The 17,189-nt window shown below is 44.8% G+C and overlaps 1 protein-coding gene across 1 annotated transcript in view; it reads left to right on the plus strand.

Moving 5' to 3' along the window:
• Positions 1–2,101: 2,101 nt before the first annotated feature.
• LOC126414035 (uncharacterized) overlaps positions 2,102–17,189 on the plus strand; it is a 32,782-nt gene continuing 17,694 nt past the window's right edge. Inside the window, exons 1-2 of the mRNA XM_050083313.1 lie at positions 2,102–2,209; positions 15,398–15,685. Coding sequence (XP_049939270.1) covers positions 2,176–2,209; positions 15,398–15,685 — 322 coding nt within the window. The 5' untranslated portion in view covers positions 2,102–2,175. The remainder of the gene's footprint in view (positions 2,210–15,397; positions 15,686–17,189) is intronic.

The raw sequence follows: 17,189 nt of genomic DNA on the forward strand, positions 1-17,189 counted from the left end.
ATTCCGACGGACTTGGGCAACCCCAGCATGACAATACGACACGCTACGCGTCCAGAATTGCTACAGAGTGGCTATAGGAACACTCTTCTGAGTGTAAACATTTGCGATGGCCACCAAACTCCCCAGATATGAGCATTATTGACCATATCTGGGGTGCCTTGCAACTTGCTGTTCAGGAAAGATCTCCACCCCCTCTTACTATTACGGATTTATGGACAACCCTGCAGGGTTCATGGTGTCAAATTCCTCCACCACTACTTGAGACATTAGTCGAGTCCATGCCATGTCGTGCTGCGGCACTTCTGCGTGCTCGCTGGGGACCAACAAGATATTGGACAGGTGTACCAGTTTCATTGGTTCTTCAGTGTATAGCAACAACAAACATTTCACAAAATTGTCGCACCTAGACAAGTTAGCAAGATATTTTTTGAAAACTTTCCTGTGTAGAATTACTTACCTTGACACTTGTTTCAACTACACTACAGGCCATTAAAATTGGTACACCACGAAGAAATGCAGATGATAAACGAGTATTCATTGGACAATTATATTATACTAGAACGGACATGTGATTACATTTTAACGCAATTTGGGTGCATAGATCCTGAGAAATCAGTACCCAGAACAACCACCTCTGGCCGTAATAACGGCCTCGATACGCCTTGGCATTGAGTCAAACAGAGCTTGGATGGCGTGTACATGTACAGCTGCCCATGCAGCTTCAGTACGATAGCACAGTTAATCAAGAGTAGTGACTGGCGTATTGTGACGAGCCAGTTGCTCGGCCACCATTGACCAGATGTTTTCATTTGGTGAGAGATCTGGAGAATGTGCTGGCCAGGGCAGCGGTCTAACATTTTCTGTATCCAGAAAGGCCCGTACAGGACCTGCAACATGCGGTCGTGCATTATCCCGCTGAAATGTAGGGTTTCGCGGGGATCGAATGAAGGGTAGAGCCACGGGTCGTAACACATCTGAAATGTAACGTCCACTGTTCAAAGTGCTGTCAATACGAACAAGAGGTGACCGAGACATGTACCCAATGGCACCCCATACCATCACGACGGGTGATACGCCAGTATGGTGATGACGAATACACGCTTCCAATGTGCGTTCACCGCAATGTCGCCAAACTCGAATGAGACCATCATGATGCTGTAAACACAATCTGGATTCATCCGAAAAAATGACGTTTTGCCATTCGTGCACCCAGGTCCGTCGTTGAATACACCATCGCAGACGCTCCAGTCTGTGATGCAGCGTCTAACCGCAGCCACGGTCTCCGAGCTGATAGTCCATGCTGCTGCAAACGTCGTCGAACTGTTCGTGCAGATGGTTGTTGTCTTGCAAACGTCCCCGTCTGTTGACTCAGGGATCGAGACGTGGTTGCACGATCCGTTACAGCCATGCGAATAAGATGCTGTCATATCGACTGCTAGTGATACGAGGCCGTTGGGATCCAGCACGGCGTTCCGTATTACCCTCCTGAACCCACCGATTCCATACTCTGCTAACAGTCATTGGATCTCGACCAACGCGAGCAGCAATGTCGCGATACGATAAACCGCAATCGCGATAGGCTACAATCCGACCTTTATCAAAGTCGGAAAGGTGATGGTACGCATTTCTCCTCCTTACACGAGGCATCACAACAACGTTTCACCAGGCAACGTCGGTCAACTGCTGTTTGTGTATGAGAAATCGGTTGGAAACTTTCCTCATGTCAGCACGTTGTAAGTGTCGCCAACCTCGTGTGAATGCTCTGAAAAGCTTATCATTTGCATATCACAGCATCTTGTTCCTGTCGGTTAAATTTCGCGTCTGTAGCTCGTCATCTTCGTGGTGTAGCAGTTTTAATGGCCAGTAGTGTAGAATGAGATTCATTTAGAGAATCCTTAGGCAGTGCAGTCCAGTTGAAGATCAGCACGGTAGAGGCTACGAGACGAGTTGGCCACTATTGCTGTATGTACGCAAGGTACCTGTTACGAAGCTGACGCATCCTGCGCCGGGCTCTGACGTCAGAGCATCAGGTGCGGGCCGGTGGCTGGCAGCGGGCCGCGAGGTCATCTGCCTGGAATCCCGCGCTTCAGGGTCCAGGGACTGCCCCGCGCACGCCCAGCTCCGCTACTTCTCGCACCGGCCGCGCTCTCGGTCCTTAGTCTCGCCTCCGCCGCCATGACGACCGCCTGGCTACTCCTGCTGTGCGCTCGTGAGTACTGCAGGCGCCACACCTGTTGTTGTGTGCCCGTCTCTGAACCAGTGCAGAGTTTTCCAATAAGAATAGCAATATCCTGTGCGTTTACAACTTACTGTTATAGATCCGACTGTGCAAAATGTATCACTTCTCGTACCTAATTCATAAACTTGTCTGCAGTCATCATTTGTATTGCAACACACATCTCAAGTACTCTTTCTGTTCATTTGCTCTCATTCACATCCCAAGTGCATAACCCCCACTATCATTTCATGCAAACGGTTTAAGTAGTCGACCAGCACATAGCCAGCAATATTCTTCATGTGAAACTTGAGTTTCTCCCGGCGTATGAAATATGCAAACAACAGACGGGAATTCAGCCGGGTGACGTCATCGACAACCGCTGATATTTTGACTGAAGAAGACCCCATCATTTTCAGGATACAAATGCCTTTGTTCCCTGAAAATTACAGGGTGCTTACCCGTAGTAATACCATTGGTTGTCGAAGACGTCACCCGGCTGCATTCCCACAAATTATTGGTGTAATAGTCTTCATATACTTCCTTACAAACAAAATTTACTTGTTACAGAAATCTCCGCTTGAAAATCGTGTCCAAATAGGTTTCCCTGCACCGCTACACATTTGTGGAAACATTTTTGTGTCATATTTATGACTGATACAAAGTTCGAGCGGTGCGTTGAAATTTCCCTCAATTTCTGACAAACCAAAAATCTGCAGTACGTCAAGATGGTTGAAACTGGTAACAAGTTTCATTAAGTATCAATATGTCTGGCTCGTTAGCACAGTGGGCAAGTGCCAGACCACAAATCGAAAGGTCTGCGTTTCAGTCTCCAGTCGGTCCCAGGATTTATTTATTTTCTATTTTTCTTAATCGCATCTTTCTCCTCTAGCAATGTTGAATTTCGCCATGATGTAAAGTCCACAGCAAACTGTACGTCCGCCTGTAATAGAGTGGGTAAGCCAGTTCATAGGTCGGAGAAAGGCAAGGGCCATCCCTAGTAAAACATTGCGAAATCGTCTTCAGATTGAAAACGACCTTTTATATATATATATATATATATATATATATATATATATATATATATATATATATATATATATATATATATATATATATATGTTGCCTATGAGTAATAACAATTTTTTTCTCACAAGTGGAAAGTGGATTTCAGAATCTACGTCCAACTTACTTCACACTGCGTCCAATTATACTTGCTCGTTCGCCGGCCGTGGTTCTAGGCGCTTCAGTCCGGAACCACGCGGCTGCTACGGTCGCAGGTTCGAACCCTGCCTCGGGCATGGATGTGTGTGATGTCCTTAGGTTAGTTAGGTTTAAGTAGTTCTAAGTCTAGGGGACTGATGACCTCAGATGTTAAGTCCCATAGTGCTTAGAGCAATATTAACCATTTGAACTTGCTCGTTCGCAAGCATTACTACCGAATAAGCTCGACATATCGTTCTTCCAGTCGGTTTACTTTATACGAGACTAATGGTTCCCGCAAAACTCCCTTGTATTTCCTACACTTATCTAAAGTTATACAGAATTTCAACAATGGATGTAGTTTCGATGTGTTATAGGCGGCCATATAGTCTCTTCTTTGTGACGTGTTGATATCGTACTATTCAAATTCCAGCCAAAATGCTACTGTATATTAGTGGCATTCTAGTACTGCCTTCAAAAATTCCTTTTCCTTTTTACATGATACAATAACTGAAAAATTCTGCCAATAGACTGAAATTTTACATTTAGTTTTAGAGACCTTTACCATATTTTCACCTTGTTTGATATTAGTGAGGCAAAAACTGTATCTTCGTGAGGATTAAAATGCGTCAATTTTGTTTTCCTTACAAAATAGAAAAGAATCGATTTAGATCGCATGTCCTTATGTTAAACTTGAGCTCGCAAATATTTTATTTTATCTGATTCATTGGCTACAATTATTGTTTGCAACATATGTCAGAGAGTAAAAGTCGAATTTTGCAGTACACACTCGGTGTTTGGTCATATACCCGTTTTCCAAATTATTTTTTTGTTTGTTTATATCATGGAAAATGTATGCCTACAAGTTAGGCCTGAAAGTGCAACAGTTTGTGTTAATTTCCACTTTCATCATAGAGTATTAATTTTTGGAAAGTGATGATCTTGTTTATCTGGAGTAAAACGTAATGGTTTCATTGTCTTTTCCACCATTACACTAAAGCTGTTAATCAGAAATATTTTTGATATTGCTGAAGGTATTCAAGCGGTACTTTCTTCTACTTGTAAATGAGGTTTACAACCTTCGTTAAGTTATTAAGGTAAGTCATTTTGTAGCTCTAATATTTAGACAAAAATATGTCAGTCTTACATAGTCTACTGATTTCTGCCTGGTTTAAATGGTCAATATTAGCAGATCACACATAAATATACACTTAATATCCAAGTAACATCTGCATCTCTACGCAAATTTGTGAGATGCCCGCACACAGTGCGAATATACTGAGGCTGGAATCAGCTAATCGTATAATGTGTGGAAAACTTGTGTAGCACTACTACAGTCAAACAAAGGAAAAAGGTTAAGAGCTGCATTGCATAATACACAGCTGTACAATTTTTTTTATTAAAGGTGATCGATTTCGGTCATGAATCTGATCATCTTCGGTTCCCTAAAAGGCATTCAGCTATGCGCTGTACAACTGCAATGCCCAATGAAACTTAAAATATTCCTTTCTTAATACAACTGCGTATGTCTGATAGTCATGTAAAGATCAAACATCAAAGACGCAAGCAAGCTTGTTTGATGTTTACTCATACAAGACATCATTGCATTTTCTGAATTATTTGATGCAGCCCTCCGTGAAATCGCCCTCTACGCCAACCTCTTCGTCTCAGAGTAGCCCTTGCAACCTATGTTAATTACCTTTTACGCATGTTCTATTGGACGACAGCATACAGCACGAACTAAATCGGTGTTTTGGTTGATACTCTATGGACACTCAACGTTTATTACTGATCTGAGTGTCTGCGATCTGGAGGCCTGGGTGTTAGCTGTAGTTGTTCCTTCTGGTTTCCACTTCACAATGATATCACCAACGTCCGTCTTATGCAGCTACGGGAGGGTTGAAATGTCCCTGATGGTTGTTGTTACTCAGGTGAGATACAATGTAATGTCCACTTTCGAAGTGACCGAGCTCTACTGGGCAATCCATTCTGCTGTTTCTGATACTGTACTGACAAGAAAGCTCTGTCTGCCTCCTTTTATACTGACTGGTCAGTTCTTGTCATATCTAGCGGTCAATATCGTATTCCGTAGGGGTGTCCAGACACCTTCGATCAGACAGTAGGTATTCGTGTGAGTTCTTATGTCGTAAAGCAGTGCCACTGACACTTTTGTCATAGTCTATCATCGACAAACGATTCTAAGACATACTGTCGGAACATCTGTATCCGTTTGTTCATGTACAACATATCGCAGGTCAACAAGACAATAAAGACCTCAGTCCTTCAGAACGCTGTCATTGTTTCGTGGGATCGTTTTCCATGAGGGTCAAGGAAATGACACTGAATGAAAACAGACGGTCTCAGTTGTGGTGGGGGGGAATTCGGACAATCGCATGAAAAATGACAGCAAGACACTTAAGATAGAAGTGATAAAGAACAATGACTCACTGAAAGGAAGTTCTAGCTGTTTTTATTAATGGATAAAAAGCTGATGGGAAGAAATGGAAGTTGGTTAATGATTATCGGGAAACAAGGAAAGAAGCTGTAATCGTTGGGTTATTTTATGCAGTATCAGTAGACGTAACACAAAAGAAATTACTAACAAACATCAACGAAGCCAGAAGTAGGTCCGGTGTAGAAATGCCGCTGCCGACCATAATCTCGCTCTTGTATTTTCGCCTAGGGGAATGTTCATGTGAGATTCCAGCTGCGGCAAAATCGTTATCCTTGCGCTCGCCCACCTTGAGCGTGTCGCAAGTTATTTTTTATTTGGGCAGGGCCAGCATGTAGCGTAATGTTTGCAGAAGCTAGTCTGATGAAATCAAAGCTTCAAGGCCGCATGTGGCGTCGCTTAGTGCCGGAAGACTGTAGAGCCGGATCCGGCGATATTTTGGTGGCCGGTACTTGCAGAAACGCGGCAGTTTTGTTACGTAAATGTATGTAATCTTGATAACGTTGTCCGGGGCTGGTAAGATTCGCCGACAAAAAGCAAACACAGTGTTGGCACAATGTTTCGCCAAAATGCAGTTACACGTACGCCTAGAAGGATATTTTCACACTGAAGTGCCAAAGCAACTGATCTGCGTATTCAGATACAGAGATATGTAAACAGGCAGAATATGGCGCTGAGGTCGGCAACGCCTATGTAAGGCAGCAAGTGTCTGGCGCAGTTGTTACATCGGTTATTGCTGCTACAATGGCAGGTTATCAAGATTTTAAATGAGTTTGAACGGGGCGTTATAGTCGGCGCACGAGCTGTGTGAAGCCTCTCCAAGGTGGATTTTCCCGTACGACAATTTCATCCGCCTTCGCTGCGGCCGGAAGAAGTTCCTGCAAGAACGGGACCAATGGCGACTGAAGAGAATCATTTAACGTGACGTAAGTGCAACACTTCCACAAATTGCTGCAGATTTCAGTGCTGTGCCATCAACAGGTGTCAGCATGCGAATCATTCAACGAAACATCATCGATATGGGCCTTCGGAGCCGAAGGCCGCTCGTGTACCATTGATGACTGCACGACACAGAGCTTTACGCCTCGCATGGGCCCGTCAACACCGGCACTGGACTGTTGATGACTGGAAACGTGTTGCCTGGTCGGACGGGTCTCGTTTCAAATTGTATCGAGAGGATGGACGTGTACGGGTATGGAGACAACATCATGAAACCATGGACCCTGCATGTCAGCAGGGGACTGTTCAAACTGGCGGAGGCTCTGTAATGGTATGGGGCGTGTGTAGTTGGAGAGATATGTGACTCCTAATAAGTCTAGATACGACTCTGAGAGGTGACACGTACGTAAGTGTCCTCTGTGATCACCTGCATCCGTTCATGTCCATCGTACATTCCGACAGGCTTGGGCAATTCCAGCAGGACAATGCGACACCCCACACGTCCACAATTGCTACAGAGTGGCTCCAGGAACACTCTTCTGAGTGTAAACATTTCCGCTGGCCACCAAACTCTGCAGACATGAACACTTCTGAACATATCTTGGATGGCTTGCAACTTGCTGTTCAGAAGAGATCTCCAGCCACTCGTAATCTTACTGATTTATTGACAGCCTTCCAGGATTCATGGTGTTAGTTCCTTTCAGCCACACTTCAGGCATTAGCCGAGTGCATGCCAGGTCGTGTTGAGGCACTTGTGCGTTCTCGCGGAGGCTCTACACGATATTAGGTATGTTTACCAGTTTCTTTGGCTCTTCACTGTAGTTTCGTGTATAATTTACGTTACATTTCCTGGCAGAATAAAACTGTGTGCCCGACCGAGACTCGAACTCGGGACCTTTGCCTTTCGCGGGCAAGTGCGGGCAAGTGCTCTACCAACTGAGCTACCGAAGCACGACTCACGCCTGGTTCTCACAGCTTTACTTCTGCCAGTATCTCGTAGAGCACTTGCCCGCGAAAGGCAAAGGTCCCGAGTTCGAGTCTCGGTCGGGCACACAGTTTTAATCTGTCAGGAAGTTTCATATCAGCGCACACTCCGCTGCAGAGTGAAAATCTCATTCTGGAAACATCCCCCAGGCTGTGGCTAAGCCATGTCTCCGCTGTATCCTTTCTTTCAGGAGTGCTAGTTCTGCAAGGTTCGCAGGAGAGCTTCTGTAAAGTTTGGAAGGTAGGAGACGAGATACTGGCAGAAGTACAGCTGTGAGTAGCGGGCGTGAGTCGTGCTTCGGTAGCTCAGTTGGTAGAGCACTTGCCCGCGAAAGGCAAAGGTCCCGAGTTCGAGTCTCGGTCGGGCACACAGTTTTAATCTGTCAGGAAGTTTCATATCAGCGCACACTCCGCTGCAGAGTGAAAATCTCATTCTGGAATTTACGTTACAATATGAGAGCATGAAGGTCTGAAGTAACAAGAAACACAATCGAATTTGTTTGCGTTCGCAGCAAGCTCTACTACGTTATCTAGACACATAAGCGGAATAAAAACACTACATAAAAGTTTATTGTCATCACAAAGATATTTACATGCCATGCAGAAGTATGCAATGAGTGCAGCACAGTGCAGTTTCTACGACTTGCATAGATCTGTACACAAAAGTGTTGATGTATTTGTAAGTAATGTCATAAATTAATATCAAAACCATCGAGGATCGTAGAACACTCAACAAAAATAATAAAATGGAAATATAGTTCTGAACTTCGTTACTATACTTCGCAGTACAATGTTGGCTACTCCACGTGACGTGACATACAAAAATAATTTCCATATAATATACACTCCTGGAAATGGAAAAAAGAACACATTGACACCGGTGTGTCAGACCCACCATACTTGCTCCGGACACTGCGAGAGGGCTGTACAAGCAATGATCACACGCACGGCACAGCGGACACACCAGGAACCGCGGTGTTGGCCGTCGAATGGCGCTAGCTGCGCAGCATTTGTGCACCGCCGCCGTCAGTGTCAGCCAGTTTGCCGTGGCATACGGAGTTCCATCGCAGTCTTTAACACTGGTAGCATGCCGCGACAGCGTGGACGTGAACCGTATGTGAAGTTGACGGACTTTGAGCGAGGGCGTATAGTGGGCATGCGGGAGGCCGGGTGGACGTACCGCCGAATTGCTCAACACGTGGGGCGTGAGGTCTCCACAGTACATCGATGTTGTCGCCAGTGGTCGGCGGAAGGTGCACGTGCCCGTCGACCTGGGACCGGACCGCAGCGACGCACGGATGCACGCCAAGACCGTAGGATCCAACGCAGTGCCGTAGGGGACCGCACCGCCACTTCCCAGCAAATTAGGGACACTGTTGCTCCTGGGGTATCGGCGAGGACCATTCGCAACCGTCTCCATGAAGCTGGGCTACGGTCCTGCACACCGTTGGGCCGTCTTCCGCTCACGCCCCAACATCGTGCAGCCCGCCTCCAGTGGTGTCGCGACAGGCGTGAATGGAGGGACGAATGGAGACGTGTCGTCTTCAGCGATGAGAGTCGCTTCTGCCTTGGTGCCAATGATGGTCGTATGCGTGTTTGGCGCCGTGCAGGTGAGCGCCACAATCAGGACTGCATACGACCGAGGCACACAGGGCCAACACCTGGCATCATGGTGTGGGGAGCGATCTCCTACACTGGCCGTACACCACTGGTGATCGTCGAGGGGACACTGAATAGTGCACGGTACATCCAAACCGTCATCGAACCCATCGTTCTACCATTCCTAGACCGGCAAGGGAACTTGCTGTTCCAACAGGACAATGCACGTCCGCATGTATCCCGTGCCACCCAACGTGCTCTAGAAGGTGTAAGTCAACTACCCTGGCCAGCAAGATCTCCGGATCTGTCCCCCATTGAGCATGTTTGGGACTGGATGAAGCGTCGTCTCACGCGGTCTGCACATCCAGCACGAACGCTGGTCCAACTGAGGCGCCAGGTGGAAATGGCATGGCAAGCCGTTCCACAGGACTACATCCAGCATCTCTACGATCGTCTCCATGGGAGAATAGCAGCCTGCATTGCTGCGAAAGGTGGATATACACTGTACTAGTGCCGACATTGTGCATGCTCTGTTGCCTGTGTCTATGTGCCTGTGGTTCTGTCAGTGTGATCATGTGATGTATCTGACCCCAGGAATGTGTCAATAAAGTTTCCCCTTCCTGGGACAATGAATTCACGGTGTTCTTATTTCAATTTCCAGGAGTGTAGATACGTACACATACGGTGTACTGAACGTTAAAATCCAGTGTCAAATGCTTCACAGTTATTTTGAGGTTGGTGACTTATTTAGAGCAGCTGTTCCGAAGCACGAAATGATACATTGTTATGGTAGATTTGAGCAAAATGAGACATTAATTCATATCCTAAAGTAATAGGTCCTGTAATGTAATTATCCTAAGACTGATAATAAATTCATACTCAATATTCGAAATCCTTAGTGATAATAGCTAGTAGGAGATAATATATTAATAATCGGAAATGAGCAGTCTTTTCTTGAAGAAGACAACTCACATCTAATAACAACACGTTGAGTTCGTAACAATTGTTCAAAGCTATGACTGCCAGTCTAAATACAAGCAAGCAGTCTAAATGCAAGAAACTAACAACATAATCCATTTCTTAACTGCAATCTGTGTTAATACTCGTTCGGCCCCAAGAATCTTCTCCACACTGTTTCTTTCAATGTGTGTTTTTCATGGGCCTGTTGGTGGGTATGTATTCATGAGTTTTGTAAAGAGTAAACTTCCAAACTTCCGCGGCCGGCAATATCACAATTAATAAAATGTTCCGTGCTATTATGTCTTGGTCGAATGGATTTCACATTTAAACCCAACGTTTCGTCCCCATCTGCGAAGGACATTTTCAAGGGTGATCGTAGATGCTTTGACTGTCCGATTGATACCTTGGCTCTCTACTGACTGACGTCACCCAGTAGCGAGCCAGGACGTGAATTGGACATTCAAATAATTATATGAATGCATGGTGTCTGTCCGAAACACTGACACAGAATCCCTCCAATGGGCAATGAATCCACCACCTTCAGTGAGGGTGCACAGTTACGTCCGACCTCCTGCGGGAATCTCTAAGTAGCGGGGATGGAGGACGTGGAAAAGGACTGTGGATAGGTGGCACTAGGAAAGAATGTGTGTCGGCCTGGAGGCCCTCCGAGATCGTCCGCGCATTTGCGATAAATACCGTGTCCGGATGGCGCAACTGCATAATAAGCAGGAGATCCTTTTCACTAGTCGCTGCAAATACTGCAGGAAGTCCTGATGCAGCTGATATCAATAGTACATAGTACCTTCCCTTTCGTTTCCTTCCACTTACTCCTCCTTTAGTTTTCATAACATTAAAAGGATCGAAGATCCCCCGTGAAAATGTCCTCCGCAGCCGGGGACGAAACGTTGGGCTCTAATGCGATATCAATTCGACCACGGCATAACAGCCCGGAATATTTTATTAATTGTGATTCATGAATTCTATCCAATACCACCTCTTCAGTAGTGCAGAACGAACAATTCTTTATGGGGACCCCTGCGACTTTAATGATACAGTTTCCGGTACGTTTCTGTTCACGGTTCACGACGAATAATTTCTCCTAAACAGAATCGCGCCTGTTGAGAACTATTCTCTGTGCAGTCGTCTGATTTCCCGTGTTCTGCATCCTACTATATATATTCCAAGTACATGCTTGCAGGTTCATGTGACGAGTAACGCTACATCTTCGACTAGCGTCGTTGATTGTATGCGGTGGGAGACTTCGTCTTGGACACGTCAATCTTTCTTAAGATAGCGTCACCAACGACGATGCAACAGACGTTCGCTTGCTACGAAACACAGCATTCCTCACAAGCACTGGTCATTGAGGACCTCGTACCGCCTGAACCATTCATTCCGACCATTAGTTTCTTATCTCAAATTACTTATTGTAGGGGATAATCTAGCGGTAACACCAATGGTTTGAGGCACCCTGTATAAACGATCGCTGTCGAAGTTCTGTGTCGTGCCGCCAGGAATGTAGGCCGTGTTACTTCTGACTACATAATTTTTCCTATGCGAATATTACTGCCACCATTTCATTACTTGGAATTTTGACATTCATACTTATTACGCCAGTAATTATCTATATTCTACGCCAGTGAATAGTATGTTAGTTTGTTGTAATAGTTTTAAAATAATAATAATAATAATAATAATAATAATAATAATAATTTCGCGTGGACTGACACCCTGATGTACGTCTTTCAATTGGACGCCACTTCGGCGACTTGCTCGTCTCCAGCCTATACCAGTTAGAGGCAGACAGAAAAAATTCCTTCGTAAGGTCAGAATTTGATACCGTACATCTGTTTTTCAAGTCCAGTCTTTTACAATTAGACCACCAGAACGAACATTGCAGTAGTGATAAGCCTGGAGTTCTCTGAGATCTGTAGGGACCCACACTTGTATGGCAATCAGCAGTTCAGTGGTGAGGAACTAAACTGGAGCCAGACTGTACATGGTCAGTCAGTTTTATGAAGCTGTTGGCTCTGTGCACTATAGGACTTAACATCTATGGTCATCAGTCCCCTAGAACTTAGAACTACTTAAACCTAACTAACCTAAGTACAGCACACAACACCCAGTCATCACGAGGCAGAGAAAATCCCTGACGCCCCCGGGAAAATGAAGCTGTTCTCTCGGATGGCTTCAAACTGCTGTCGACCTTATATCAGCTACCGTTTCTCACGAGGGCAACAAAAACGACCGACTGATGACTGGAGCTCACTTCTGCGGAGGCGCCAACCGGTTGACATTCCCCTGGACGATTTATAGACCGTTGGAACTTCTATCCGGCGGTCACCATACTTGATTTCTCTGTGGCCACCATCACCATCAGCCATTTCAGCTTTTGTGTGCATTACTATCTTCAGCCACACGAGTACATATCCATTTTACTCTTGTGTACCATCTAAAGTCTCTACCCACTTTCCATTAGGTCATCATTCCCAATGTTTAATTTAATCTGGAATCCAGAAAACATATTCCATAACCTATCTGCCATTAATTGGTGAAGTAACATGTCTTGGCTACCTCCACAGTTACCACACCCACTCTGATTTGTTTCTGATCTAGTTCCTGTACCTCCTAGCTGGTTCAACAAAAATCTCTCCATTGTTCGCTGAACAAATCTCAATATTTGAATGGTTCTCGCATTCAGAGATCATCTCTCACCGCCGTAAGTTAAGGCTGGTAATATACCTGATAGCAAACTCTACTTTTTTGACGATTCTCAAGATTATTTCTGAAAAAGTTTAGCTAAAGTCCTACAGTGCACTTCTACACTTTCGTTCATTTATTTTCCTATTGTGTCACCATATGGGTCCATGACTTCATAGATGATTTGAACTATTTTCTCTTCGATATGCTATAGTCCGATCCATGAACGGTGGCGGTTTGCGCATGTCAAGGCACGGACGGGCATTGCATTGTTGACGATTCTAAGCGACAGTTGCGGTACGCTTGAACAAAGCGTATATCCTGCATATTATGTCTCTTGCTTGCTTATGCAGAATTTATCACTTACCACCACAATCAGCGATGACATTTCGCAACAAATGGAATCGAAATTCACTTAACAGCTCGCTACGGTCACATTTATGCTCACATTAGCTACGGATTTCACAGCAGAGCGTTCAAAACACTACTGACCGCTCACTGGCTGTCGAAGATTACATCTACATGGATACTCTGCAAATCACATTTAAGTGCCTGGCACCTACGTGACGTAGGTGCACGGAACAAGCCTAAACTCGACCGCCATCGTTCGTGACTTCAACTGTAATAAAAATAATGTTGTCTTACTGTAATTCTTTTTCAATTTCGATTCAAAGCTGCTCCATTAAGTTACCCATTTATTGTTTAACATTATCAGCACTTGAGAAAAACAGTACAATATCTGTAAAACGGGGGTGCCTCAGATAGAATCCATTAATGCGTATTCTTCCATCGTTTTCTCGGTTTAAAGTTTCGAAAAACTCCTCTGTGGCAGGTGATATTAAGTTTCATGATGAGGACTCTCCTTTCCTTTTCTTTCAGTTTTTTCACTATACTGATAAAGTGTGATGGACGCTGTAGCATTGGTGTAAACATCTTCATTTTGAATCAATGTGTTGTTTCTGAAAATGACAAGAGACTGCAGCCGGCTAAATAAACTACTATGGACTCTAACCAGTAGGAAGCATATGGTTAGCCAAAGAAAGATTGTGTCGAAGAGAAAATTTTACCTTATCCATATGACATCGAGTTCCAAAAATTATACAGGGTGTTACAAAAAGGTACGGCCAAACTTTCAGGAAACATTCCTCACACACAAATAAAGAAAAGATGTTATGTGGACATGTGTCCGGAAACGCTTAATTTCTATGTTAGAGCTCATTTTAGTTTCGTCCACCTACGCTCAATGGAGTACGTTATCATGATTTCATCCGGGATACCCTACCTATGCTGCTAGAACATGTGCCTTTACAAGTACGACACAACATGTGGTTCATGCACGATGGAGCTCCTGGACATTTCAGTCGAAGTGTTCGCACGCTTCTCAACAACAGATTCGGTGACCGATGGATTGGTAGAGGCGGAACAATTCCAATGGCCTCCACGCTCTCCTGACCTCAACCCTCTTGACTTTCATTTATGGGGACATTTGAAAGCTCTTGTCTACGCAACCCCGGTACCAAATGTAGAGGCTCTTCGTGCTCGTATTGTGGACGGCTGTGATACAATACGCCATTCTCCAGGGCTGCATCAGCGCATCAGGGATACCGTGCGACGGAGGGTGGATGCATGTATCCTCGCTAACGGAGGACATTTTGAACATTTCCTGTAACAAAATGTTTTAAGTCACACTGGTACGTTCTGTTGCTGTGTGTTTCCATTCCATGATTAATGTGATTTGAAGAGAAGTAATAAAATGAGCTCTAACATAGAAATTAAGCGTTTCCGGACACATGTCCACGTAACATATTTTCTTTTTTTGTGTGTGAGGAATGTTTCCTGAAAGTTTGGCCGTACCTTTTTGTAAAACCCTGTATAGTTGTCAATAATTCCACTCCCCAAACATTATCAACCAAATATCCATCATACATTTCCTAGCGTATCTTCTTATAAACACAACATTTCATCTCACTTTACAATGCGTGTCCTACCAACACAGAGTCTCCACGAAGAATATCAAGTCCATACACTTCCCTATCCACTCGCTAGCTGCTAGTCCGTCCAACCACAGAATCTCTTGCCGAGAGCGCAGAGCGCTGTCAGGGCTATTAACACAGCCTATAGCGCTGCGAACATACAGACAGGCTACTTACAATTTCAACAAATAATAGGTCCATGTTGTTGTCGAATTGTGTCTCCTGATAAACACCTTGCGTGCACAACCTGACACCACTCAGAATTTCAGAGGTGTTTGCCCACAAAATGTAATTACGAGTTGCCGATCACGGTGACGAGTGGAGGGCTACGTGACTTCCAGTGCTGTGACACCGCGCGCGTGTTGTTCACAGTGGGCGTGGCAGTGTCGCTGCCTCAGGGGCGGCAGGGCTGGTGGCCCGGGGTGCTCACCCTGCCGCCCGACCTCCCGGACAGCGCCACCACCAGCACCACGACGACGACGCCGCCACAGCCGCCGCCGACGCCGCCGACGCCACCCCCACCGACATCTACGGGTGCGCCGGCGTCTCCGGTGCCCTGCGACTGCCCGACGCCGCCGCAGTACAACCCCGTGTGCGGCTCTGATAACCAGACGTACACCAACCCACAGAAAGTGGAGTGTGCCAACACCTGTGGGCAGCGTGAGTATCACCAGAATACCGGTCGAGAGGCCTCGTAACAACGTGTAAATACCGAAAGGTTGCCCAAGTTCAAAGTTTACTATCTCAGATAAAACGGACGAAATCGCAAAAAGACGAAGGAAACATATGATCATCTTGTTTAATGAATATTCCTTATTAGCAAGATCTTCTTCCTCTTCTTTTTGTCCGCAGCTTGTGGTCTCGCGGTCGCGTTCTCGCTTCCCGAGCACGGGGTCCTGGGTTCGATTCACGGCGGGGTCAGGGATTTTCACCTGCCTCGAGATGACTGGGTGTTTGTGTTGTCCTCATCATTTCATCTTCATTCATGAAAGTGGCGAGATTGGAATGAGCAAAGGTTGGGAATTTGTACAGGCGCTGATAACTGCGCACTTGAGCGCCCCACAAACCAAACATCATCATCTTTTTCTTTTGCAATTTTCGTATTAGGCCAATTTTGGCCGGTCTGTTACGGTCTCCACCTTACTCTCTTTTCCCATTTGGTTTGCAGCTCATCATCTCCGGATTCCTTCTTTGTAGATATTCAGTACATTCCTTTTTGTATTCATCCAGTTTCTCTTTAACACTCCAAAATCTCAGCTTCTCTCGAATACCTTCATTTTGTATTTTATGTATTCTTTTACATTCCTTCACCACTCTAAGAAATCTAATTTCTATCCTTTGTATTTGCTTTTCTTAACATTTATTCAACTCCCTCTATTCTTTTTCGTAGAATAGGTTGACAATGCGGTTTTTTAAAAAATTTAACTCGCATTTCATCCTGTATTTTATGCTTTGAAGTTCTACGTATTAATTGTTCCACAGATACTTCCAAATCTATTCAATCTGATCAGCATATCTTCTTCGATTCATACGATATTTTACATCCAATATTTTACCTGTTCAGTTGTTTTTTTCGTTACCTGCTTTCTGAATTCTTGGCGGATATTTTTCACAAAACGCATTTGACTTAGATTTACTAGAAGATATTTTGATATTATATTCTGTGCATATTGTATTTAGTTCGTAAATCACGTCTTTTAAATAATCTTCTCTTGAAAAAAAATCGGTGTAAGGTCATCAGCATGTTGTTGTTGTTGTGGTCTTCAGTCCTGAGACTGGTTTGATGTAGCTCTCCACGCTACTCTATCCTGTGCAAGGTTCTTCATCTCCCAGTACCTACTGCAGCTTACATCCTTCTGAATCTGCTTAGTGTATTCATCTCTTGGTCTCCCTCTACGATTTTTACCCTCCACGCTGCCCTCCAATACTAAATTGGTGATCCCTTGATGCCTCAGAACATGTCCTACCAACCGATCCCTTCTTCTAGTCAAGTTGTGCCACAAACTTCTCTTCTCACCAATCCTATTCAGTACCTCCTCATTAGTTATGTGATATACCCATCTAATCTTCAGCATTCTTCAGCATAAAGGACTGATTTTAGCTTTATCGTGTTATTGAGATGGACCCCAGTATTTATCCCAAGAGTCATTTGCGATCTGCAACG

This window comes from Schistocerca serialis, chromosome 1 (assembly GCF_023864345.2).
Source record: "Schistocerca serialis cubense isolate TAMUIC-IGC-003099 chromosome 1, iqSchSeri2.2, whole genome shotgun sequence".
NCBI classification, from domain to species: Eukaryota; Metazoa; Arthropoda; class Insecta; order Orthoptera; family Acrididae; genus Schistocerca; species Schistocerca serialis.